The sequence below is a fragment of the Nylanderia fulva genome, unplaced genomic scaffold (assembly GCF_048542155.1).
Source record: "Nylanderia fulva isolate GAGA-0341 unplaced genomic scaffold, ASM4854215v1 Scaffold123, whole genome shotgun sequence".
Taxonomy (NCBI): Eukaryota; Metazoa; Arthropoda; class Insecta; order Hymenoptera; family Formicidae; genus Nylanderia; species Nylanderia fulva.
Genome location: NW_028189443.1, coordinates 327,316 through 355,022, shown reverse-complemented (window position 1 = coordinate 355,022; position 27,707 = coordinate 327,316). Strand labels below are relative to the sequence as shown.

At 33.6% G+C, this 27,707-nt stretch overlaps 1 protein-coding gene and 1 pseudogene across 19 annotated transcripts in view; one reads left to right on the top strand and one right to left on the bottom strand.

Moving 5' to 3' along the window:
* The first annotated feature begins 228 nt into the window (after positions 1-228).
* Positions 229-1,500, top strand: LOC146724624 (odorant receptor coreceptor-like; annotated as a pseudogene).
* A 956-nt stretch (positions 1,501-2,456) lies between these two features.
* The window catches only part of LOC114930817 (uncharacterized), a 118,532-nt gene continuing 93,281 nt past the window's right edge, over positions 2,457-27,707 (bottom strand). For 15 of the 19 annotated variants that reach the window (XM_085479566.1, XM_085479567.1, XM_085479576.1 and 12 more), the window contains 8 exons: positions 27,631-27,690; positions 12,259-12,463; positions 9,213-9,471; positions 7,720-7,834; positions 7,506-7,628; positions 7,269-7,423; positions 6,590-6,669; positions 2,457-5,749 (listed from right to left, as the gene is read on the bottom strand). In XM_085479566.1, the coding sequence (XP_085335692.1) occupies positions 5,581-5,749; positions 6,590-6,669; positions 7,269-7,423; positions 7,506-7,628; positions 7,720-7,834; positions 9,213-9,471; positions 12,259-12,463; positions 27,631-27,690 (1,166 nt within the window). In that variant the 3' untranslated portion in view covers positions 2,457-5,580. Of the gene's footprint in view, positions 5,750-6,589; positions 6,670-7,268; positions 7,424-7,505; positions 7,629-7,719; positions 7,835-9,212; positions 9,472-12,258; positions 12,464-27,630; positions 27,691-27,707 lie in introns of those variants that run through there. The other 4 variants (XM_085479582.1, XM_085479583.1, XM_085479573.1 and 1 more) reach the window with 3 other exon arrangements.

The following is a 27,707-nucleotide window of genomic DNA, read 5'->3' as shown; positions in this document are numbered from 1 at the left end:
ATTAAAATGTTACATCTATGAGTGGGAAATTACAACTAACATGGATGTTACATGTAACGTACACGTTATATTACCTGTTATATTCCGTTTTATTATAGCAATGTAACAATTATATATCGGTGTTTGCTGGGATATATCTCTAGAAAATAAGAATAAATTAATCAATGTCCAATGTGTATAAGAGAAGATTTTTGATACATACACTGTTTTTAATATAAACATTTATAGATTTGCAAATCTTTTAGAAGACACTTTCTCCGTTACTCTCGTTATACAAATAACGATAGTTATCATAGCATTGAGCATCAGTTTGATACAAGTACGTATTTAATAAGAATATTCCAGGTAGCAAAATTAGTCATTTTGACGTCATGTTAACCTGGATTGTAATTCAACCCGATGTATTAGTATATTTTGAGAGAAGTTGCTATTCACGTTGTTTTTTTTTAATTAATGGAAGTGTAAAAGAGAGCTAACATATATATTTATGTATATATATTTATTGCGTTTGAGATGACGGTGAAATTAGACAACACTATCGAAGCGATAAGGAACGCGGCATTTGTTGGTGGTCAATTGGTTCATATATTCTGCTTCAGTCTGCAAGGCTAAAAATTGATAGATCACAGTCTAGAAATGCAGAATAAAATGTAAGATAACAATTGTAAATTTATATACATATATGCAGTGTTGTTCTTATTGTTGGATAATTTTACATTTAACTAAATAAAGATGAGATGAAAATATGTAAATTGATCTTACAATTAGATACGATGAAAATGATTTTGTTTTAAATATATCTAGATATAAAAGATAAAATTATATGGCGATGATTTATCTAGATAATATTATTTTTAAAACCGTTTATATAAACACAGTTATAAAAAAATGTAAATTATAAAAGGGAATATAAAAATATATTCATACTTTTATTTGTAAGTTTTTTGTTTAAATATTTTTATGTGGCCCTAAATCAAATTATCTGAACATTATTGTAAATAATTTACTGAAAATAACACATTTTTTCATCTAAAATTTAGATATAGATAATACATATTTTTTTTATGTATAAAGATAATATAACGCCAAAATTTTTCATCTAGATGATCATCTATATAATTATATTTAGATATAAAAGCAAACACTGCATATGTCGACGATCAGTCATTTACAGTCAAAATAAAAGAATTAATTATATATTGAAATTCATTTTGTTATAGATATAATTGTCCTTGGTACAAAATATTTGTAAAATCTCAAAGATTGCTTCTACACGCGATGAGAAGAAGCTTGCAATCGAATAGTTTAAGCGCCGGCGGAATTTATATTTTTTGCTTAAAAAGCTTCACTACGGTAAAAATAATTTTTGACGAATATTAATATAATCTTAATATATTGTATAATATGTTTTTCTGAAACCCTTTTGAAACACTTGTTCTTATTTTAAAGGTTCTACAAACTTCGATGTCGTATTTTACTGTACTCGCATCCTTTCAGTAATCAATATTAATAAATTATATATTCAAACTGTATTTATGTATTTATGTCAAAGCATAATAATGTTATTAATGTTATGTAATACTATGTATTTATAATAGATTGTTACATTAGAAATAATGTTTATACATACCTTTAAGTCTCATTTGAAAAAATTACCTCGCTATATCCACGCTGTTGAAATATCACACATAACTTTTAAGTCTTCCCGTTTCAGAAGTTAAAGTAAACATATATATGTTCGCGAATAAAAAAATGAACAAATCTGGAAGTTAGAGAATAATAGTACAAGAAGTAATATTTTTTACTTGGAGAACATTGAATATACAGGGTGTCCCATAAAAAATTGCTGAAACTAATCAGCTATCATTATTTAATTCATGCAGTTATTGAAAAAAACAAAAATTATGTTGAAATGAGGAGAGGCTGCAGTTTTTAATGAGTATAAATAAAATGTTTGTATACTATAGTTTATTTTATTGATAAAAAATAATGAAGAAAAGTACTAATAATCACATCAAATCATATAAATTAATGCTAAATATTTTCAACAGTGCTAGATTTAATAGCATCTATTAAAAGGATCGCTAATAACATGAAAAAAGACACGTTAGAAAAAGTTATTACGAGTTTTCGTAAACAAACAGAATTTTCTACAAATTCATTAAATGGAGCGCATTTTAAAAATATTTATCATTAGTTTACATATGTGATTGTTAGCATTTTTTTCATTACATTTTTTAAAATAAAATAAACTGGTATATAAATATTGTATTTATATGCATTAGAAATTGTAGACTTTCCTCTTCTCAACACAATTTTTGTTTTCTCAATAACACTGCATGCACTAAAAAATGACAACTAATTAGTTTCAGCAATTTTCTATGAAACATCCTTTTATCATATCTTTGATCTACCGAGAGGTAAGTTATTATCGCGTTTATTATCATATCAACAGATTTTAGTAATGGACTAGGTTTATTTGCATCTAGGATATATAATACATAGTAATATTATTAGTACGCGAGTTCAAGATATGAAAACAAAAGTAAAGAGAAATCGGTAGCTGAAAAAAATTTGAAAGAAATTAATCGAAATTCTTATTGTATCGATAATATAGATGAATATGTGTTAAATCGCGAAACAATAGTATATTACGCTAGTCAGTAAATTTTCGATACTATCACACATTAACAGACTAAAATTGTCAAAGTTAAATTAAAATAAAAAAAATAAATCTTAAGGCTGATTTGATAGCTCTTACTCACTTATATATAGATACAATTTTTTTTCTTCCATAGAAAGCGAAATTTTATCGTGAAAAAAAAAATATATATATATGTATATAGCTTTCTTCAAAAATTGTATACTAATAAAAAAAAGTTATGTTACAATATTAACGCATACCACTATGTATACCAATAAGTATGTTAGAACATCCCATAAGAATTTTAGGACCGCCAATTCTTTTTATGAATGAGAAGAAAAAGAGTGGATTACATAGATTTATAACAATCTCTCCCTGGTTGTCTTGTAACACGTTAAACTTGAAACTGTGTAAGTCTTAGTCAATTTTAACGGGATATGTACGTGGATATGCGTGCAGGTGTATGCACGAAATCGTGCGACACGCAAGACGCAATGTTTCTTGACGCACGCGAACGGCTCGTACCTTCATCGCACATTTAACGATACATTCGATTATCTAGTTGCGGCAGAAACAAACTCAGACTTCTTTGAATTGTGTTGATCGTAAGAAAAGATCCAAGAAATGTAATGGACTCAATAAATAATATAAACATTTATTAATTTACAGTCGGTGAAACACGAAAAACTATGACTCTGCAAGTTGTTTAGACTTGTGCTATTATATCTTTCATTTAACAGGTTTATTCATAAGCTGCAACATGTAAAAGAAACCAGCTGATTAAACCAAAATTAGTGCGAGATACTTTGCTTATTTTTACACCAATAGGTAGAAAAAAATATTGAAATAAAATTCTCATTTTTTGAGGCCTCAATCTTCTCCTGTCTTCGAAAAAGGAAAAAGTGCAACTGCCCTAAATTAAATGTGCGCTGAACATACGGAGCAAAACGTAAAGAGGGACGATCTTCGGGTCCTGTTTCACTAGTTCCTTTCGAAGGTAAAAAAGCGACATCTTCCCGCACTCGAATATCATATTATCGGATATACATTTCGGCGCCTGTATAATGCCCTTGTCACATTACATCTCTCTCTCTCTCTCTTCTATATATTTCTCTAGAATTATTGTAGTAATAGTATTGTCTGATTCCCGACTGCGTTCGTTTCTTGTTATTCTAGCGCTTATAAGATAGGTGTGTATGTAATATGATGAAATAACATTAGAGAGAAGATCGCACTTGGATGCGGCGATCTTTTTTTTTTCTCACCTCGCGAGGAAACTGGTAGTTTCTGCGTCGTTCGATGACTTGCACGTTTATAGTTGTTTCTATAGCATGTATATGTATATACATAACTGTTTCTTACATATGTCTGCGTGCGCGTGATAACGTTGCGTCCGACATTCGTTAATTATTTATTCGTGTGGTAAATAGTATCTTTATATATATTATCATTATGTGAGATAGTATATATACGATATCTCTGTATGCGCATATGTATATATAGATGTACGTGTATATAGATATATATATTATTATATATCTACTCTATATATGTATATATATATGTTGTATATTTATATATAACTCTGTGGGTATACAAATAATGTTTACAAAAATATTAATTTGGGTAGACAAACTTTCAATAATTATAAGTCCGTTAGTTCTCGAAATATTCACGAATGCAACAATAACAGTGACCGATTTCATATATCTACAGTATATACGCGAAATCATCAGGGAAACCGTCGCGTTTTCTCTTTTAATTCAACACAAGTCTCCGCACGAGCGGATGCTGGATTTTTGCCGATCTCTCTCGGGAAAAACAGCCATCCTAAAATTATATTATCTCGAAACTCTTCGATGTCGTATTTTTCTTTACGCTTTTTTTTCGATGATACTACGATCTCTTCGACGATCTATATCTTCCTGGATCGAAAAAGCTAGCGGAAAGCGCGCTTGCCAGGAACAGCAACAACAATATAACTTACTAAAATCGTTATCGTACACTACTTACAAACTCGCGAATATCCTAGCGGACTAGCTTGCTAAATCTTTTGGTAAATCCGACGCCGGAGAGAGCTCTGACACGATCAGTGGTTGATCTGGTATTTTAATTGTCAATAAAATTATTTGATTTAGTGTGAAAATCATATAGAACTGTTAATAAGTAAATAGCATTAGATGCGAGAATTGATATTTCGAATATTGACGATTATAATTCTGATCGTATGAGAGCTTCTTTACACCTCGCCGCAAACACACACTGACACTTGTAATATTTATATCTTAATTCTGCGTTAATTTAATAACTTCATCGTTAGATCCAAAAAGGAAGACTCATGTGACTGACGTTCTTTACTTTTTTTTCACTGTGAACGCTTAACCCTCTCGTCTTTCAAATTGTTCATCGTTCAGAACGATAAAATGTCGTCTACGTTACATTATAAGAAGTTTTAATCGTATGAACTCGGAAAGAATTTCTTTTCCACGATCGCGTGGATTTAATTAGACTTTTCATTCGTTGTACTGATGAATATATATAAATCTGTGTTTCGCGTGAATTATCACACAATTATCGTCATAAATATTCTCGAAATGGAATTAAACATACTATTTGATAAAATGTAATATATTAATCAACAATTACTAAAATTTCTTGATAAAATGGAATAAAATTGCAAATACACAAATAGAGATAAAATATAATCGCATGACTGACATTTATTCTTGGTGGAACGTAGTCATGTTTTAAAAGGGAAAATTAAAAAGTTCGCAATAATCTCTGTCGTTCGCAATCGAGGACGCTTTGTATTGTCGAAAGTGATCGGGTTAAACGCCGTGTTTATCTTAACGATTTCGTCTAATGCTTTGGTGAATATTATTATCCTGGACCTTGATACGCCGCGCGGCGTCCAAGTCCCGGATCGTCGGCCTTCCTCACAATCTCTCCACGTAGTTCCCTGGGAAAGTGCCGAAGTAGCCGGTTCTCTGACTGGAACCCACGTACCATCCGTCGTCGCACTTCTCCATAACGTACACCGTGTCACCCTCCTTCAGCTCGAGCTCGTCGTCGTTCTGCGGCTTGTAGTTGTACAACGCTCGATACCTTTAGCAGAAGCAACAAATATGAGGATCTCAAATACCTAGGATTTTGGTTTTCGGTGGAAGTGTCTTTTTTTCATTTTTTTTTTTTTTTTCATATTTTCTCTAATAGCACAACACATCTGACAATGAAAGATATTCAGAGGATATCCAGAGGACGTTCGAACATCTTCAGGATGTTCTCTGAATGTTTTCGGGATATGTGTGTTGTTAAAGTTGTAGCTTGACTTGCTGAACAAAAGATATAATAGCCTCAAAGCTAAATATTCGATAGTTACTATGAGTTACAGCCAATCAAACAACTCACAAAGTCCTTATTTATCGTATTTAATTGGCTGTCAATCAGTTACTATCTATTATTTAGCTTTGAACCTATTATATTTTTTACTCTGCAAATCATAATTTAAGTGTTACAACATGTGAGAAAATCAGTTAATTTTACCTCAAGGATTCAGTTTCACTTAGGATTTTATATATGTAGGTTAAAAAATCCCGTACTAAACATATAAAATTGAATCTTGGTATAAGATCAGTTAGTTTTTTCATATATTATTGTAATTTATAATCAATAAAGGCTCAAAACTAAATAATAAATAATTACTGATTTACAACCAGTCTAATACGAAAAACTTGAACTCTACGAGTTGTTTAACTGGTTGTAACTCAGAAACTATCTAATATTTGCTATTACATCTTTTGTTCAGCGAAACCCAAGTTTACAACATATAAAAAAACAGCCAAGAGAGGAGAACAAAAGAAAGTAATTCGGATTAAATCTCTTAAGAAAATAAAATGTTGAAGGTTTTACACTGAATCAAATGCGAATGAAAAGCCGCAGACTTACGGGATCGGTTCCGAATGCGTGTCGATGTGCAACGTTTCGCTGAGTTGCGTTATATGCAACTTGCTCCCTCCCATACGTGGCTGCAAAAGGGATCAAACTGTTAGTTGTGTACATTTTTTCAACGATCTCTCGCTTTACATTACTTCCCGAACAGCACACATATTCAAAAGATGTTCAGAGGACATATAGATCCCAGCAAACACCGATATATAATTGTTATAATAAAACGGAATATAACAGGTAATATAACGTGTACGTTACATGTAACATCCATGTTAGTTGTAATTTCCCACTCATAGATGTAACATTTTAATATAACATATATTACATTGTAGTTATATTGTAATTATATACCAAATAGCACATTGATGTATTGATAAGTCAGTGCTATCTTGGGATATAATGACAATGTAACTACAATGTAATATTAAAAATGTTACATCTATAAGTGGGAAATTACAACTAACATATACGTTACATGTAACATGCTTAAGTATATAACATTTATATACTGTGTTTGCTGAGATGATATTCGAATGTCCTCTGGATATCCTCAGGATATCCTCCGAACGTTTTTTCGGATATGTTGTGCTGTTAGGGTTGGAACCGCCTCGAACAACGTTTTTTCGTTGACAACTGTGATACGATGAAGCGATTTACGAGAGAACGGGATAATTACCAGTGAATTGTAATGGGGCTGGGTTGTGTTGATATTGACCGGGATGGACGGCACGTAATGATGGGGTCCCATACTCAATTTCCCTCCGGACGAGCCGTTCGCTAAGAGACTGTGCGCAGCCGGAGACGCGACCGGTTTGTTCTGAATCGGTGTCTCTGCGAGAGAAAAAAATTTCCTTCGTCAATTATTGTCGATATATATGGATAATCTCAAATCTCCATAGGATTCCGTAATTACCTGATCGATGTCCGGGTTCCAGGATGACCTCGACGTAGGAAATCGGGAATATTCCCTTTCTGTTTCCTATGCGACCTTCGTACCAATTTTCGTCGACCCTTCTCGTCAAGACCACCAATTCGCCTAAAGAAATAAAGCGATAATGCCAAGAAATGAGCACACAATTTTGCTTGAAGGTAAATTAAGAAGAAAATTCCCAAGCATATTGGCTCACCTTTCGCCAAGGACAATTCGAGATTGGTCTGGGCGATGAAGTTGAATTTGGCCCGCGCCTGTCCTTCGTGGGCCTTCTTCGGTGTCGTTCGCATTGTACCATCGTAAGGTAGAATCTGCATTAGAAACGTTCCAAACTTGTACAATAATCATTGTTGTGTTTAGATGATTTTATTAGCTAAGTACAGATGAGATGAAAATATGTAAATTCATCTTAGATATAAGATAAAGATGATTTTGTTTCAAATGTATGTAGATAAAAGATAAAATTATATGGCGATTCATCTAGATAACTTCCACAGATAAAAGTACATTCAGACTTTGATTAATAAATTTTTTAACGCTTACTGCTCAAGTTCTACTAATTAAGTATTTTTATGTGCTATGACTCGAAACTAAAATTATCTGAACATTATTCTAGATAATTTAGAGTGAAGATGATACCTTTTTTCATCTAAGATACAGATAAAGATAATACATATTTTTATTATCCATATAAAAATAAAATGACACTAAAATTTAATCTAGATGATCATTTATATAATTTTATTTAGATAACAGCAAACACCGACAATAATATAGAACAAAATAGAACGACAAATCAAATAGATAGGATTTTGATTTTCGATGAAATTGGAATTTTTTCCATATGTTAAAATCTATCAAAAGCTAAAATCCTACATATTTGGTGCGGGGTTCTTTTATTGATTCATTCATAAATAAATTCTGCAATACGACAACACCCGGTCACATATAGCTAAAATAACCCAGAAAAAGATTCTGAAGCTTTTGTGATCAGCTCATCCTTTTTATTCTCCGGATCTTGCCTTATCAGATTTCCATCTGTATAATCAAGTCACTTCAAAATTCATTAAATGGAAAAAAAAAGTTTCATAATAATGCTAAACTTTGTTCGTATCAAAATTCATGGAGGAAGAAATGAGCAAATTATCGTCTAAAGAACAAAATATTTAATAAAAGAGAACAAAAATATTTAATAAAAGATATTATATAACCAGTGTTGTGCTTAGATGATTCGAAAATTAGCTAGATAAAGATGAGATGGAAATATGTAAATTTATCGATTTTGTTTTAAATATATATAAAAGATAAAATTATATATAAAATTATATAGATAAAAGATAAAATTATATATGGCGATTCATCTAGATAATTTCCAGATAATATTATTTTTGTAAGCATAATTATTTTTAAAAAATGTTAATTATAAAAGACAAAAATATATTCATATATGTATAACACTTTTTTTCATCTAAGATGCAGCTATAGATAAAATATATTTTTATTATTTATATAAGATGACGCCAAAATTTCATCTAGATGATCATCTATATAATTTTATTTAGATAACAGCAAACACACTGTATATAACAGATTAAAATATATTATAATTAATTTCAAATATAAAAATTTAGTTTAGCCAAGCAAAACAGAACCTATATTTACTAATCCAATACAGGCGGGCGGATTTACCTCGACGTAGTTGGAAGGAAACAGCCCGATCATGGCATTGTACTCCCCTTCGTACCAGTTCTTGTCAACCTGTCGTCGGACAAATATGATGTCGCCGCGTCGGAAAGTCAATTCCCGGGACGACTGGCCGACGAAGTTGTAGAGCGCCCGAGCGACCAAACGCGGTTCCGGTGTTTGATCTTGGGATCGACTTCGCTGGCTCAAATCGTCCACGAAGTCGTCGTAGCGATTCAGAGGTATGGGCGACTTCTGCGAGGGTCTGCAATTGGAATGTTGGAACTGTCGAAATGAAACTGTCTCTCGACGAGAGCCTCGTCGAGATTTTCTTCCCTTTCTGTTTGCCCCGAGCAAACGCCATCTTATATACTTCGCGATTGATCATTATTATCGGGTATTTGCGGATGTTGAGAAATTTCAAGAGGAAATGACAGATCTATATCTTTCCTCATCGCAGTTTTATTAATCAAACCGGAATTTATTAATAAACAAATAAACCATCGATTCAGTTTACAAGTGTTGTCCTTATAATGATTTCAAAATTAGCTAGATAAAATAAATGAAATAAAAATATGTAAATTTATCTTAGATTAAATAAAGATGATTTTGTTTTAAATATATATCTAGATAAAAGATAAAATCATATGACAATTTATCTAGATAACTTCCAGATAATATTATTTTTAAGCTGACGTATACATATAAACACAATTATAAAAAATTGTAAATGATAAAAAGATATAAAAATACATTTATAAGATTTTATCGCTTATTGCTTAAGTATTTTTATGCTGCCTTAAATAAAATTATCTGAACATTATTCTAGATAATTTAGTAAAGATAATACTTTTTTCATTTAACACAGATGTAGATCTAATATCTATTTTTATTATCTATATAAAGATAAGATGACGTAAAAATTTTATCTAGATGATCATCTAATAATATAGATGATCATCTAGATAGAATTAAAATCATCTATATTATTAGATGATCATCTAATAAAATTAGATGATCATCTAATTTTATTAAAAATTTTATCTAGATGATCATCTAATAACATAGATGATCATCTAGATAGAATTAAAATCATCTATATTATTAGATGATCATCTAATAAAATTAGATGATCATGTAATAATATAGATGATCATCTAATTTTATTTAGATAACAGCAAACACACTGTTGATAATCTAAGAGTTAGAATGGAATTTCATCTGTTCTCTTTCAGTCAACTGAAGAGACTTTCTACTATCACGAATATCCATGAACGAATTTCCCGGAGGGGAAAGGACGTCGACGAAATCGATCTCTTTCTCTCTCGATTTCTCTACCTGTGTGCTCACCTACGCTTTCATTGTGACGCCCGCGTAAAACAACTCACGACATGTTGTGCAACGGCTATTGAATATAGCAGGAAATGTTTACAAACCGACGACAAGCCAAGGATACACATGCCTCTTTCACTATATTATAAACTTCATCTATGAAAATATTATCTTATGTCGGAAGGAATGTGAGAGTAATCCAATAATTAATCTTCACGCGCAAAAATGTCGAAATGAAAAAAGTTTCGCCCCGCTCTTTTCGTTCTCCTTTGATCAAGTTTGTAATTTTTCCTCTCCTCTCAAAAATAGAAGAGATTAAAGCCTTATAAAAATAAAAGAATTTTTTTTTTTTTTTTTCATTATTTTATGTCAAGCAAGGTGTCTTTTTGAAGGTAGATTTTTGAATGCCCCAAGCCAATTTTCATCAGCAGATTTCCGAAATAATTGAGGTTTAATATATAAAAAATATAGCTTTTTTGCGATATTTTAAATTTTTATGAAAAAATTAACGTTATCTAAAAATTCTGATCAGATGTCATGAATAGATTTTGATGTCAAATGACATTATTAGACATCAAAATTAGTTTGCTATTTGGGTATTGTTCTTTCCCTATAAAATGCATTTTTTATTTCGATATCTTTTTAGTCATGTTAGGAAGAATTTAAATACAGAGTTTTGCTGAGACAGCAAATATTCCGTTTATGATGATGAAATCATCTAATTATTCTCATAATTTATTTAAGGCTAATTTATCATTATATAGTGTAACTATAGTTTAAGACTATCAAGACACAATGTAACTTATCATGATATATTCCACTAAATGTCTATTTATATATATAAGGTGTCTCATTTTAATTGGCTATTTTAAATTTTTCGAAACGGATAAATTTTCAAAAAATTTTCCGACAAAAGTTGAATGATCTAAAATCTAAAGGATGACAAATAATGGTAAAATGAATTTTGGAAGAACATAATTTTTTTCTTATGAGATATCTGCATATAAAAAGTAGTTTCCAGCTTTAATCTTTCATAACACGACTAGATATTAAAATAAAAAAATTCATTTTGTAGGGAATAAATAATACATTCATGATATTTGATCAGACTTTCCAGATAACATTAATCTTTCCTACAAAAAATATCGCAAAGAAGTCATTTTTTATGCATTAAACTTTAATTAATTTAGAAATCTGATATGCTAGTGTGTGTGAATTTGGTTCGTGACATCGTTTTCAAAAATCTATAAGAAACACATTGTCTGGTTTAAAATAATTTTTAGCTGTAAACTAGTATTAATTATAAAAACTCTTCAAAATATAATCAATCGGAGTAAAATAGCAATAAGACATAAATCCAAATTTACATTAATTAGTAATTTTATTTATGATTAAGTATTGCTTTATAAAACTCATTGTTTTTATGCTAAAAACTGGCTCAAAAAGAGACTGAAACATACGCCTTTTTTCGATGACTTTACATTTGCAATATTTATTTTCTTATTTACAATCAAATATTCTTGATTCTTATTAAATTCAATAATTTTTGCATTTGTAATAATTGTTTTCTTATTTATCAAACAAAACATTCTTGGTTTATTGATGCCATTCTCTTACTCCGATCGATCGAAGCTTCATTCAGTCGCGAACTTTCACCTGCCATTTCTCGAATTGAAACGAAAAAAAAAAAAAATGAACAAAACGATTCTTTGACACTTACATGAAGTTGTCCGTGTGCCTGCGAGAGTCGATGTCGTGCAACTCCTGGAGATACTTGCGACGACGCTCCTCCTGGTAGACGCGCCGCATATTCTCCGCGCTTCGGCGCGCGAGCTCCTCCTCGCTCAGCGGCTCCTTCGCCTCTGCACGCACCGGCGAGCGATAGTGAATCGTCACCTCACCCTCCACATAACGCCTCGGCGATTCTGCGTCAAACAAAAGATCGGGGTTTACGGGCGTTTTTCAATCGATCAGCTGTAATAATACGGTTTCGTAGCACTTTTCCCCTTTTTTTTTTAGGTATTTCTGGGCAACTGTCAGTGTTGTGCTTAGATGATTTAAAAATTAGCTAGATGAAGATGAAATGAAAATATGTAAATTTATTTTAGATAAGGTGAAAAGATGATTTTGCTTTAAATTTGTTTGGATGTTTTTCAATCAATTAGCTGAATAATCCGGTTTCGTCGCGTTTTTGCTTTTTTTAGGTTTTTCTGGGCAACTATCAGTGTTGTACTTAGATGATTTTAAAAATAGCTAGATAAAGATGAGGTAAAAATATGTAAATTCATCTTACAATTAGATAAGATGGAAAGGATTTTGTTTTAAATTTATATATGTATAGATAAAAAATAAAATAATTTGGCGAGATTCATCTCGATAATTTCCAGATAATATTATTTTTAAGGCCTTTTATGTAAACACAGATATAAAAAAATGTAAATTATAAAAGGGATATAAAAGTATATTTATATTTTTATTTGTAAGTTTTTATCATTTAAATATTTTTATGTGGCCCTAAATTAAATTATCTAAACATTATTCTAGATAATTTAGTAAAGGTAACACCCGTTTTCATCTAATTGTAAGATGCAGGGATACATATTTTTGTATCTATTTTTTCTATTTATCTATTATTATCTATTTTATTATCTATTTTTATTATATAAAGAAGATGACGTCAAAATTTCATCTAGATAATTATCTAAACATTACTCTAAATAACTTAATAAAGCTAACACTTTTTTCATCTAACATGCAGATAATATATATTTTGATTATCTATATAAAGATAAAATGACGCCAAAATTTCATCTGGATGATTATTTAAATGATCATCTATCTGAACATTATTCTATATAATTTAGTAAAGCTGACACTTTTTTTATCTAAAATGCACAGTTATAAATAATATATATTTTTATTATCTATATAAAGATAAGACGACGCCAAAATTTTAGATAATCATCTATATAATTTTATTTAAATAATAGTAAACACACATTAGTAACACTGTACTCAATTAAACTCTCTTGCCAAGGCTCTCTGCTTGTTTCGAAATACATACACACGTGACGTTTTATCGAGTCATTAATCGGGTCGTCATTTGACACTGCCCCGGCGGACCTTTGTCACAATTAAAAATGATGATGGCGCGCATTAGTCGTCGCGTTCTAATTATAATCTCGTATAATACGTGGATTTTTGTAGGATCACATTCCCGACCCGGACATTCCGACCCGGTATATATTCGCGATCATTCATCCGACGACGTTCGAGTCCGACAGGATTACTGGAGCATGTATCCCGCGTTGTCGGATCGTTTTACCGGAGAAAGATTGAATCATAGGCAGGAGAGACAGCTAGGCGACTCGACCCACTTCGGGGCCACTTCTCGCTTGTTTAGCTCATTCCCCGCTAGAACATATGGCTTCTTCGCGGAGAGAAACCGCAGTATTTAAGCCTCTCTCGCGGTCATCGACCAGCGGAGAGAGATAAAAACCTAGATACGGTCTCTGAACAACGTAATTATACATATGTATATAGTATGTAATGTATGTAACGTAACGCTTGATTGACATAACATATCCGAAAGATATTCAGAGGATATCCAGAGGGCATTCGAACATCCTCAGGATATCCTCTGAACGTTTTCGGGATATGTGTGAGTTAATGTATATATGTAATGTATGTAATGTAACGCTTGATTAACATAACAAATCCGCAAGATATTCAGAGGATATCCAGAGGATATTCGAACATACTTAGGATGTTCTCTGAACATTTTCGAGATATGTGTGCTGTTAGGGTATATATGTAATGTATGTAATATGTAACGCTCGATTGACATAACATCCGAAAGATATTCAGAGGATATTCAAGGATATCCAGAGGACATTCGAACATCCTCAAGATATTCTCTGAACGTCTTCGGGATATGTGTGCCGTTAAGGGATATATATGTAATGTATGTAATGTAACGCTCGATTGATATAACATCCAAAAGATATTCAGAGGATATCCAGAGGATATTCGAACATCCTCCGGATGTTCTCTGAACATTTTCGGGATGTGTAAGTTAAGGTATATATGTAATGTAAGTAATGTAACACTCGATTGACATAACATCCGAAAGATATTCAGAGGATATTTAAAGGATATCCAAAGGACATTCGACATCCTCAGGATGTTCTCTGAACGTCTTCGGGATATGAGTGCTGTTAAGGGATATATGTAATGTATGTAACGTAAGATATTCAGAGGATATCCAGAGGATATTCGAACATCCTCCGGATGTTCTCTGAACATTTTCGGGATATGTGTAAGTTAGGGTATATATGTAATGTATGTAATGTAACACTCGATTGACATAACATCCAAAAAATATTCAGAGAATATTCAAAGAATATCCAAAGGACATTCGACATCCTCAGGATGTTCTCTGAACGTCTTCGGGATATGTGTGCTGTTAAGGGATATATGTAATGTATGTAACGTAACGCTCGATTGACACTTGATTACGCGCACGTGACTCGTCGAGTTTCAGACCGATTTGCGAAATTTACAATAACGCACGGCGCGTTATTAAATCCTCGCGGAAGAGCCGCGTGTATATCGGTTAGCCGCACATTCATCATCATCTTTACTGATTTATGCAAAGGCACGAAGAGAGGCAGCCAACGACCGGGCGCCGACTCGCGCGGAACTTCCTCTCTTCCTCGTCCCTTATCTAGGGAGAAGGAGAGCACGCGCGCGGAACTTATGCATGTACCGAAGCTTCGCTATTTTAGGGGAGAAGTGTTGCGCGCACGCACCTGCGGGATAATGACCAGGTTCATCGCGATGCGGAGAAGCGCACTGCTCACGCATTCACGCATTATGCACTCGCGTGCATCGGTAAGCACCTTGCAACTATCTCCGGCAAACCGCAATCGCGAGATGCATTTAGACGAAAGCCAGATGTGGCAGAAAAACGGGAGTTGATGTGTGAAATTTTTCTGGCACGGTTTAAAAAATATTTAGAAGAGTAAATAAAATTGTATTTAAAGGATAGAGTTTAAGTAAATTAAATAAATAATTAATTGAATTAAAATGATAAAGTAATGTAAATTATAAATATAAGAATTATAAAAATAAGTATAAGAAATAATATAATTAATTTAATAATAATTTAATTCATTTTCCTTTTTGTATCAAGGGTTATTAAATATTAATATTTATAATAGATAATATATAATATATTATATTTATAATAGATGATCTCAAAGTAGAAAGAGTTAAATAAATTAATCGCACATATTTTATATACGTTTTTCAAAGATTAGAATCTATACGTAAAAGTTAGAGAATGGAAAAGTGCGCGGAAAGAAGAGATAACACTAGTTAAAAAAAAAAAAAATTTTTTTATTATTTGATACCAGACAAGGTGTTTTTTACAGATTTTTAGATGTTGGAAACAATATCACAAGCCAATTTTTACTAGCAATATAAAGTTTCCGAAATAATTGAGGTTTAATATGCAAAATGGCTTTTTTAATTACATTTAATTTTTTTTATAAAAAAGATTAACGTTATTTTGAAATTTTGATCAGAAATCATGTATTGTTCATCCCTTATAAAATGCATTTTTTAAATTTTGATATCTTATTTTTTATTCATGTTAGAAAAGATTTAAATACAGAGTTTTACACAGTGTAATAGATTCTTATTATATGTAATAGAGTTCACTAATTGTATATTTATATATAAGGTATCTCATTTTAATTGCCCATCTTGAAGGAGATGAACAATACATTTATGAAACCTGATCAGAATTTCCCGATAACGTTAACCTCTTTTTCTAAAAAAAAAGTCTCAAATATCGCAAGAAGCCATTTTTGCATATTAAACTTCAATTATTTCTGTCTGATGAAAATTGACATCGTTTTCAGCATCCAAAAATCTATAAGAAACATCTTTGGTGTTTCCGAAATAAGATGCAAAGATGCATATTAAATAATTAATATGAAAAAATGGAATTTTAAATTAAAAAAAAATTTTTTCATAAACTAGCGTAATTAATTCGACTCGTATAAAGAAATTGGAATCTCTCTCGGAATCAGTGACTTTCATCCTCTTTTGCAGTGAAATCGTGCCGGTTTTGCTGCCGACTAACGTAATCCAATTTGTAAGCGTGTAACAATTCGAACGAAGCGAAGCGGCGCCCGGATCATAAATGCCGAAATGAGAAACCGAATTTCAATCTCACGCGCGAAGAAGCCTCTCTTTTCTCTCTCGTGTCACAACCTTTCACCAGCTTTCATTCAGCGAGAGATTCTCACGCGATCGATCGCTCCCTCTTTCTCCTACGTGTTGAGCCTATTTTTTTCCTTTTGTTTACGGTTCAATCTTACGATTCTTTTCTCTGATTCCCTCTTTGTTAATAATTTTATTCCACTTTATCGTGAACGCTCAACAGATCGTGGGAGGTTACTACTTTCTTTCTCGCGCTACTGTGAAAAATTGATGCACCGAGAATATATTGTATTCTCGAAGTGAGAGAGAACTGCATATTATAAAATATTTTTAACATATATTTTTAAGCGTATCTAGAACTAAAAATATAATTATTTGTTTATAACAAATGGTAATATATTTTTTAATGCGGACTATTTCACTGAGATATAATGAAATAAAATGTATATAATTATTGTAAAAATTAGAATATAATAATTAAGAAGTAGATTTTATTTTAGAACATTTTAAAATTAAATAAGAAATTTTTAAAACAAGAATAATTTTAGTTACTTTTAAGAATTTTCAAACGCAAACCTTAAATTCGATTTTTCCGTGAAGTATTAATTACCCGACAAAAATAAAATAAAAATAAATCCAAAAATGTGATAAAAATAAATAATAATTAAATAATCATCAATAAGAGATACGCTAACTAAACGAGCAAAAAATTTTGGACGTTAAGTAATTTTTATTTTATTAAGCAATAATTGGAAGTTATAAATAAAAAAATTAAAAATAGATAATGAAATAATTAATTAAAATAACTTGTATAAAGTTTAAATTACGATAATTATATAATTTTTTTTTTTTCATGATTTAATGATATCGTCTAAATTAACATAAGGCGGAAGGGAGCACCGGTTCCGGAATATGAAACCTACTTTACGCTCCCCCTATCCATCTCTCTCGCCTCTTCAATCAACGCTTCAACAACAGCTATAGCAAAACGATTCTAACAGAGCGCGTGCGCGCGGCAGGAAGAGGATTATTTCAGGAAAATTGTGTGCATGTTTACTGACTGTACGGAATCGGTCCGTAGACTGTAGACGGAAGCGTGCTTCCGGCGGCGTGCATCTGATCGAACAAAGGGCCGGCATCAGGGTCAATCGGAGGTCTGCCTATCCCGACAGGATCCACCATCGTTCGTCGATCACTCGCGAAGCGATCGTCGACCATTGAGGATCCAACATCGCCGCAGGATCTGCGCAGGAAAGACGATCTTCGTCTCTCGTTGTCCCTTCTTCCACGAGACTGGCTATTCGGAGGAGGATCCCCATTATAGATTCTCCTCTCGTCTCCGAGCCGATCCCGACGATCCTTCTCAGCTGATTCGCTCAGCAGATCTTCGACGAGATCCTCCTGGCCGCGCAGAATAGCTACATCGACGCTGTAGTCGTTCAGATATCTCTTCTCGACCTCCTCCAGACGTTCGCACTGCTCGTTCACCGTGCTGAGATCCAACGGAGGAGGTGGAGGGACCCTCGTCTTGCTCCGCAGGGTCAAACGACGCTCGGAGACCGTCGCCTCGTTGAATATTGATTGTCCGGGATCGATCAAGTGTGCCCGACCCTCGTCGCATCGCCCCGATCGTTGCTCCCGACATTTGCCCGACCCGTGACCCGATCTCGCGATATGGGAATCGCTCAACTCGGGAACGTTGACCGCTCGTGCGACGTAGATTGGAGTATCGAGGTTCTGCTTCTGGATCCTCAGATTCGGCAGGGATTTGCAGAGCTCCTGACGTCGCCTTTCGTCCCTATCGAGCGTTAATCGGTTCCAGTCATTTTGCTCCGGTTCGTCCCACATCGATCGACGATATCCGCTTCTATCCAATCGAAAATCGGTGATCTTTGGGTCTCCGTAGATGTACTCGGGCAGGTTTCTCCTTCGACGCCACGTGACGAGATTAGTCTGATCGTTTTTCGAAACGTGGCACCGATTATCGAGCGCAGTGGTATTTTGGCCCACTTTGATACTATGGGAATCCACATATTGATCATTATTCGCCTTCCCAGCCGGTATATTTCTCATGTCGACGCGTTTTATCTCGCTTCCGGGTAGGATGTTAACGAGCACCTTGCCATTTCTCTGGATATTGCTCTCGCGATCGACTCGGGAGGTATTGACGTTGAATTTTCTATATTGGACAACGTTACTCCTTCTGGCCAACTCGACCAACGCGTCGTACTCCTCCTCTTCCTCTTCCGGGGTGCGCGTCGTCTGGGTCCGGGATTTCCGGTCGTTTATACTGCTCATTGATGACTGATTGCTCTGGCTGGTGAGCGTCTCGGTGCTGCCGAACCCGGTACATCGCTTGGACACCTCCTGGTTGCTCCTACCGAGATTCTTGGGATTTGATCCATTGCAATCCCGTCGTGTGTTGCCCGAAGCGAAGAACTGTCGTCGAAGGTAGCGATTGTGCGCGAAAATCTCGTGCAACCGATCCCTGCTGTCGCTGAAGTGCTCCCTCTCGAGTCCCACGGGACGACGCGCCGACGAGGAAGAGGAACGCGGTACCACAGGACTTCCGTAGGTACGTTCTTCTTCTTCCTCCCGAAGACCTCGACCAACGGGTTCGGGACGCGAATTATAATAATAGTCCCGGTAATCCTTGTAGAAGTACTCGCGCTCAAAGTCCGTCCTCGGCTTCCAGCTCCACCGGGAGTTCTGCGGCTCTCGGTGACAGCTGTCCGGGTCCTTCCGTGCGAGCGTATCGTCTTCGCAGCGTACCGTGCAAGCCCGTTGCACTTCAGGCATGGAACCACGTTGATAGGAGTGTCTTTCGACCACCCGACGTCTCTCCAGGTCGCCGATGTCGCTCGCCAGGTTGGTCCACTGAACACTTCGCTCCAGGTCGGCGACGCGCGGCAGCATCTTCGTCCTGCTACCGGTCTCGTTCATCACGAAAACATCGACACTGAATACTACGAGTAAATAGTCTCTCTCTCTCTCTCTCCCGGGTGTGTCTCTTAATCAGCGCCTCGGTATCAGGTTTGCAAAGATTACGAGCAAGTTTGTTTTTTTTTTTTTTTATTTTATTCTTTTATCAACGTTGAGTTTCCTCAGAGATCAAATCGACGAGTCGGATATTACTTAAAGTCCGATGACGAGCCTCGAGAAATTAATTGCGCGATAACACGCGAGCGGGAAGGATGGAAGACGCCGATTGAGCAATCGGCGGCTTCTTCGGAAAAGTCTTATTCGCGCGTGCGCGAAGAAACGTCACGATTTATTTATTCATCGGCCGATGACTCGGGAGGGCGATCGTTTATGCAGACGCCACGTCCGACTTTTTTCACGTCCCGTCGGTTTGTTCGGACATTAGTCGTCGTAACGGTTGTTACACGACGAACGGATGTGCGGAGGTGCAACGTCGGCTATCAAGGTCGAAACGATTGGTATCGTTCCGTGTCACGTTTCTCCGCTGCTGCGTCAACGCGTATATTTTCGTATTCTCGAGTAACCTCGCGTGTGATATTAATAGAACGGTCCAGATATGATTTAGCTCATTGAAATATTTTTCTTTTTTTTTTTTCAAGTAAACAAGGCTCGAAAAAAATTTGTTGACGATATTTAATATTTAAGAAGAGCCATGCTGTTGTTCGCTTCCTTATTAAAGAGCCTTTCCCGAATTCCCATTCCTCCAAAGTGTCTTAAGTGCCTAAACAAAGCGTGTTTGTTGTACCGACGAAATCCTTCCCTGAGAAAGGTGCTACTTGCACTCTCATGACTATTCTATTTAAATGAGCGCCGAGTTTCCAGGACGCAATGTGGATCAACGTGTTCGCGAGAAAGACGGTATCGCATTTTATTTTTTCTCTCTCAAGGAGAACGAAAGTTTCACACCGGGAGTCGCGACTTATTTTCGTTCCCGCGTCCAATTATTTCCTACAAATACGTTCGACGAAATCTGGAAAATCTACACTATTGAATCCGACATTAATTTCAAATGAAATTCCAATTCTGGGATTTCAGATGTCGCGAATTTCAAGATCCGCTCGATAAGAACGCGCTCGTTCAAAGTCCGAAGGCAAACCCACGTCGTCGTAAACCGATAATATCAGATAACCTTGTACAATCGACTCGCGCGGAATTCACTTACAACGCAGGTATATATAATCTCGTTTCGTTCGAGCTTGCACGAATTAAATCACCGATTAAATAACCGCGACTTTTATCACCGTGACCGATCGTGCACTGATAACTCCGCAATTAAATTCATTCAAGGGTTTTCCAAGAGGAACTCATCAACGGCGTCAGCGCTTCCTCCTCGGAATCGAATTTTTTTTTACACTCTCGCGATTTGACACTTGTCGATTGACCTCTTCTCGATACCTGTTAACGAACGCACCTGCGTCGCGCGAAACACGCGAAACACGTCTGAAGAGGCGCCGCGACGTCGGCACCGGCTTATCGCGGCTCCCTACTCCTTGAAGAACGGTTCACCAAGCACGAATCTCGAGGAACGTCTTCGAGCTCGCAACGCGCTCTCGTAACGCATGTTTATATCGAAAGCGGTATATTTAATCAGCGATATATATTATAGAATATTAGAATTGATTAGATTTGATTAATTTGACACTTCTGTCTATAAACGGGTGGTACCCGGGTACCCCAAACAATTTCAAGTATTAAAAATGTCGGAATCATCGAAAACAGTATATTATTACTGATGTATAATTCGGAATATTAAAATTGATGATTAAAATTGATTAGATTTGATTGATTTGACCTTTCTGTCTATAAACGGATGGTACCCGGGTACCCCAAACAATTTCAAGTATTAAAAATGTCGGAATCATCGAAAACAGTATATTATTACTGATGTATACTTCGGAATATTAAAATTGATTAAATTTGATTAATTTGACACTTCTGTCTATGAACGGGTGGTACCCGGGTACCCCAAACAATTTCAAGTATTAAAAATGTCGGAATCATCAAAAACAGTATATTCTATTACTGATGTATAATTCGGAATATTAAAATTGATGATTAAAATTGATTAAATTTGATTGATTTGACCTTTCTGTCTATAAACGGATGGTACCCGGGTACCCCAAACAATTTCAAGTATTAAAAATGTCGGAATCATCGAAAACAGTATATTATTACTGATGTATAATTCGGAATATTAAAATTGATGATTAAAATTGATTAGATTTGATTAATTTGACACTTCTGTCTATGAACGGGTGGTACCCAAACAATTTCAAGTATTAAAAATGTCGGAATCATCGAAAACAGTATATTCTATTACTGATGTATAATTCGGAATATTAAAATTGATGATTAAAATTGATTAGATTTGATTAATTTGACACTTCTGTCTATAAATGGGTGGTACCCGGATACCCCAAACAATTTCAAGTCTTAAAAATGTCAGAATCATCGAAAACAGTATATTCTATTACTAATGTATAATTCGGAATATTAGAATTGGTTAGATTTAATTTGACCTTTCTGTCTATAAATGGGTAGTACCCGGGTACCCAAAGCAATTTTAAATGTTAAAAATGTGTCGGAATTATCAAAAATAGTATATTTTCTCACTGATGTATATTTCGAAATATTAGAATCGATAATTAGGACTAATTAATTTGACTCTTCTATTAATGAACGGATGGTACCTGGGTACCCAAAGTAATTTCAAGTATTAAAAATATATTCAAATTTTTCTCTGTATAAAATAAAATACAAAAAAAACTATCGTATTCTGAAATTTCTTAAAATATGACGAGAAAGAATGTTTGATGTTATAAAAAAATTGTACACAGTGCAATATATCAAAATCACACAATTAATACCCGGATATCCATTGATGAAAAGGTAAACAAAATTATGCATTGAGAAAAAAATTAATTATTATAAGTAAAGAATTCTTTACAAAAGATCAAGGTCAAGATCAGTACAAAAATATAAAATTATTCCTGTACATAATGTAATATCTCGTAAATATAATGAGACATAATTAATTACGTGATTTTTATAGAGAAATTCGCGAGTTAATGTACGTTTATTTCCTCCAAGTCGTTATCCACAAAGATAAAAAAATTACGTTCGCGCTAAAAAAATATTCGAGGTCGCTTACAAAGCCGCGTTGTTATTTCACAAACCCATATCGCGGGCTTTATTATTACAGTGTCTTTTTCATCAACTTTTCACAGCGCATCACTAATTATTCACAATTTTCCCAACACCATCTCTGCATTTGTTTCCCTTCATTCGTGTGTATTATGTATACAAATTTGAACGCAGATAGAAAAGACAGTGTAGAAAAACGAGATTCCATCATCGAGGCATCATCCGTCGAAAAGCAGGAAAAAGCACTAATCATTGAGAGAGATTAGATAAGAGGCGATCGAGCACTTCTTCGCGAGGTCATCTTTGTACGCGTTAAATGTTTAGTTTCGATGCGATTCACGCATACACGTGACAATGTCAAGGATAATCATCTAACGTTGAAGAGACTCGGCCACGTGAGCTCGGTGATTAGGTGTATGCTAATGATATATTATGCAATAACGGGGAATGACTGTTCCGTATTACGCAGCTGTTCAAATTTATCGCGAGATATTGTAACCCAACACACAGACACACGCATACATGTGGACAACTTATTACTTCAGCATCGCGTGTGTGGTCATCGTCGAAAATATAATGATGACCATCGCGACTACTTATCTAATTTTAACATCCCACAAATATGCGATCTACGATTAAATTATGATTTAATTAAAATCATCGACATTTTTTCATGAATTTATGGTGATGATTAAATCACACTTGTAAATAAATTCTAATGCATTTTCAATGAAAAAGATCCTATACGTAAGTATCTCTGGAAAATTAAATTCTAATAATTAATAATTACTAAATATAATAATATTAATAATTAATATATATATAATATATTAATTATATAAAATAATATAAAAAATAAATATTATTAAATTCTTATAATTAAAAATAATTATTTATACGTTGCAGATAGCAGACAGTGTTGTGCTTAGATGATTTTACAAGTACACTGTAAAAAAATATGTAATATATTACACAAAAATATGTAAAATTACATAAATAATACGTGTAAAATTACACGATGAATAATAGAAATGTTTACCTTTTCATGATTTATTATATAATTTTACACTTATTATTTATATAATTTTACATATTTTTTTACAGTGTAGCTAGATAAAGATGAGATGAAAATATGCAAATTTATCTTAGACACGATAAAAATAATTTTGTTTTAAATATATCTAGATAAAAGATAAAATTATATATGGCGATTCATCTAGATAGCTTCCACAAATAATATTATTTTGAAGACCGCTTACATAAACACAGTTATAAAAAATGTAAATTATAAAAGGAAGATAAAAATATATTCATACTTTAATTTATAAATTTTTATCGCTTATTGTTTAAGTCCTACTAATTAAGTATTTTTATGTGCTATGACTCTAAACCAAATTATCTAAACATTCTTCTAGATAATTTAATAAAAATATTTTAGTAAAGATAAAACACTTTTTTCATCGAAGATGCAGATATAGGTAATACATATTTTCATTATCTATACATATAAATAACGTCAAAATTTTATCTAGATAATCATCTATATAATTTTATTTAGATAACAGCAAACACTTATAACAGAATATGTTAAAAGATAATTCTCGATTGCGTGCGGTCACATATACTGCAAGTGTGTAAATTGAACGTCAGCCAGTTCACTGTTACTTTTCCGTTAGACAATTAGCATGCTCGGTTGTGTGTCGGATGCCCTTGACACGGTAGAACCGATAAAATGATTTAGGGCTCTTTCTCTCTCTTTCCCACTGATATCTTGATACGCGCAATTATCCCGACAAAACTGATTTCCGATCTAAAATTTACGACGCCGCGATTAGTAACTTCCATTATGTAAACTGACAGATCTCGTGACAGATCAGCTGATCGCCGGCTCGCACAATTTTTCCTTCGTCGACGTCAAATGTCGCCATCACCTCTATCGCGATTTCATTATTTCCCGATCTCACCTGCTCCTTTTCCTCTCTCTCTCTTACGTAATATAATTTATTTTCAGACGGTTCCGTCCTAATTGTACCTTTCTAATACATATAATTGACCAATACACGTGATATCATTTCAGTTTTTCAAATCATCGCGAATCATGATTAAGACATTGAGAACCAAAGAAAGCGTGAAAAAGTGAGATAAAGATTTTACAAGCAAGATCCAATTTTACGCGTGCAGACTTTCTGCAGAGCAACAAAATATCCCGTCCAACATTCCTCTTGGCATGCAACGATACATGCATCGGGACCTCGTCGTCGTTCAGCCAAACAAGAAAGCTAAGCGAACGCACGATGCACGTTTAATATCGAATTTTCTAATCGGGGCTGCACGGCGAGTGATTTCGCTAGCGCGAGCAAATTTCGCCATCGCGAAAGCGCGTTTATTTTCGGCGCGATATCAAACGCGGCTTATGACTTATAAGCGAGGGGATTAATTAACGCACGTAACGCGGATGAACATCGTCGATTATTGCGCTCATGCTCGACCGCTCGTGCAAACCCGGTTGTGCAATCTCCTTTCCTCTCTTCCTAAGTCACGCATCCCCGAGTCGCATGGTTCATTGTGCACCAATTATCATAACCATTTGCTATTTTTTATCTAAATAAAATTATATAAATGATCATCTAGGTCAAATTTTGGCATCATGTTATCTTTATATAAATGAGAAAATTATATATTATATGTATATAGATGATAAATCTGTATCTTATAATTAGATGAACAAATATGTGTTATCTTTACTAAATTATCAAGAATAATGTTCAGATAATTTGATTGAAAATTATAAAATACTTAAGCGGTGGAATTTGAGCAGTAAGGGATATAAACTTATAAATAAAAATTTAAATATATTTTTATATCTCTTTTATAATTTTGTTTTATAACCGTGTTTATTTAGCGGTCTTAAAAATAATATTATCTGAAAGTTATCTAGATGAATCGTCATATAATTTTATCTCTTATCTAGATATATTGTATTTAAAACAAAATCATCTTTATTTTATCTAACAATGAGATATATTTACATATTTTTATCTCATCTTTATCTAGTTAATTTTGAAATCATCTAAGCATAACACTGGTCGTGACACAAGTGTCTAATAAGTGCCAACGTGCACGCGAACTCCAATAAACGTCGAATTGACGCAAATGATGCCAGATGCATGCATGCATGCATGCGTGAAAAAATTTATGTCTTTCACGTCTATTCTATCTATTCTTTAAAGTTAGAGCTGTTTCAATATCAAAAGGTTGACAGAACGGAAGCGTTTTATTATTTGTTATGATTTATGTGTTCATCCGATGCGAACTCTAAATTAGAAATATTATTTCATTTTATTAGATGCATAAGTTCTTGCCGATTTTCTGCCATTTTTTACATTTTTTCAGATGATTCATTCAAGCTAAATAGATGATAATTAGAAGGAGCAATGTTTGGCGAGAAACTGAATGCGAGAGAACTTCTTATTCCAAGTTAAACAATGTTTTTCATCTCATTAGCAATATATGACCCAGCATTATCATGCAGCAAGCTGATTACTGGCTATTTAAATCAATTCACGTTCTAATACCTATAATATTTTCGCCATAATCTCACAAATGTTTCCGTGTGAATCAACAGCACTTCCTTTTGATAAAAACAAAAGGCAGGAATGAATGTGCTATTTATCTTATAATCTATTTTTAATCATACTAAAAGACATTATTTCACAGCTTTTTGATCAATTTTAACTGATAGATAGCATATCTTCGTTTTTTTTCAGATAAGTTAAAAAAAAGAATTACATATATGCTATCTGTTAGATAAAATGTATCAAGAAGTAGAAACAATAACCAATAAATATAAGGATATGTTAACAGTTTAGCGAAAATGAAAAACATTTCTGTTTATAAAGTTACATTAGCAGACATTGGCAAGAACTTTTGCATATTTTCCGAATGAATTCTGAACTTGCTGATTTAGTGAAGATCAGTGCCAAACATTACATCCCAGCAAACACCGATATATAATTGTTACATTGCTATAATAATACGGAATATAACAGATAATATAACGTGTACGTTACATGTAACATCCATGTTAGTTGTAATTTCCCACTCATAGATGTAACATTTTAATATAACATATATTACATTGTAGTTATATTGTAATTATATACCAAATAGCACATTGATGTATTGATAAGTCAGTGCTATTTTGGGATATAATGACAATATAACTACAATGTAATATATGTAATATTAAAAATGTTACATCTATGAATGGGAAATTACAACGGAATATAACAGGTAATATAACGTGTACGTTACATGTAACATCCATGTTAGTTGTAATTTCCCACTCATAGATGTAACATTTTAATATAACATATATTACATTGTAGTTATATTGTAATTATATACCAAATAGCACATTGATGTATTGATAAGTCAGTGCTATTTTGGGATATAATGACAATATAACTACTATGTAATATATGTAATATTAAAAATGTTACATCTATGAGTGGGAAATTACAACTAACATATACGTTACATGTAACATGCTTAAGTATATAACATTTATATACTGTGTTTGCTGGGATAAGACAACACGCGCGTAAACATACACGAGATGCATAAAAAAATACACACACACGTATATAATATACTATAATGACATACACACACTTATATGATATAATATAATGAAGATATGATATAATAATGATGAGCTTGTAATCGGCATTACCTTGACGATCGTCCCTGCAGTGCTGGGATTTTGGCGGCGGCGGAGGTGCATTCGAGTATTCTATGGATGAGCGGAAA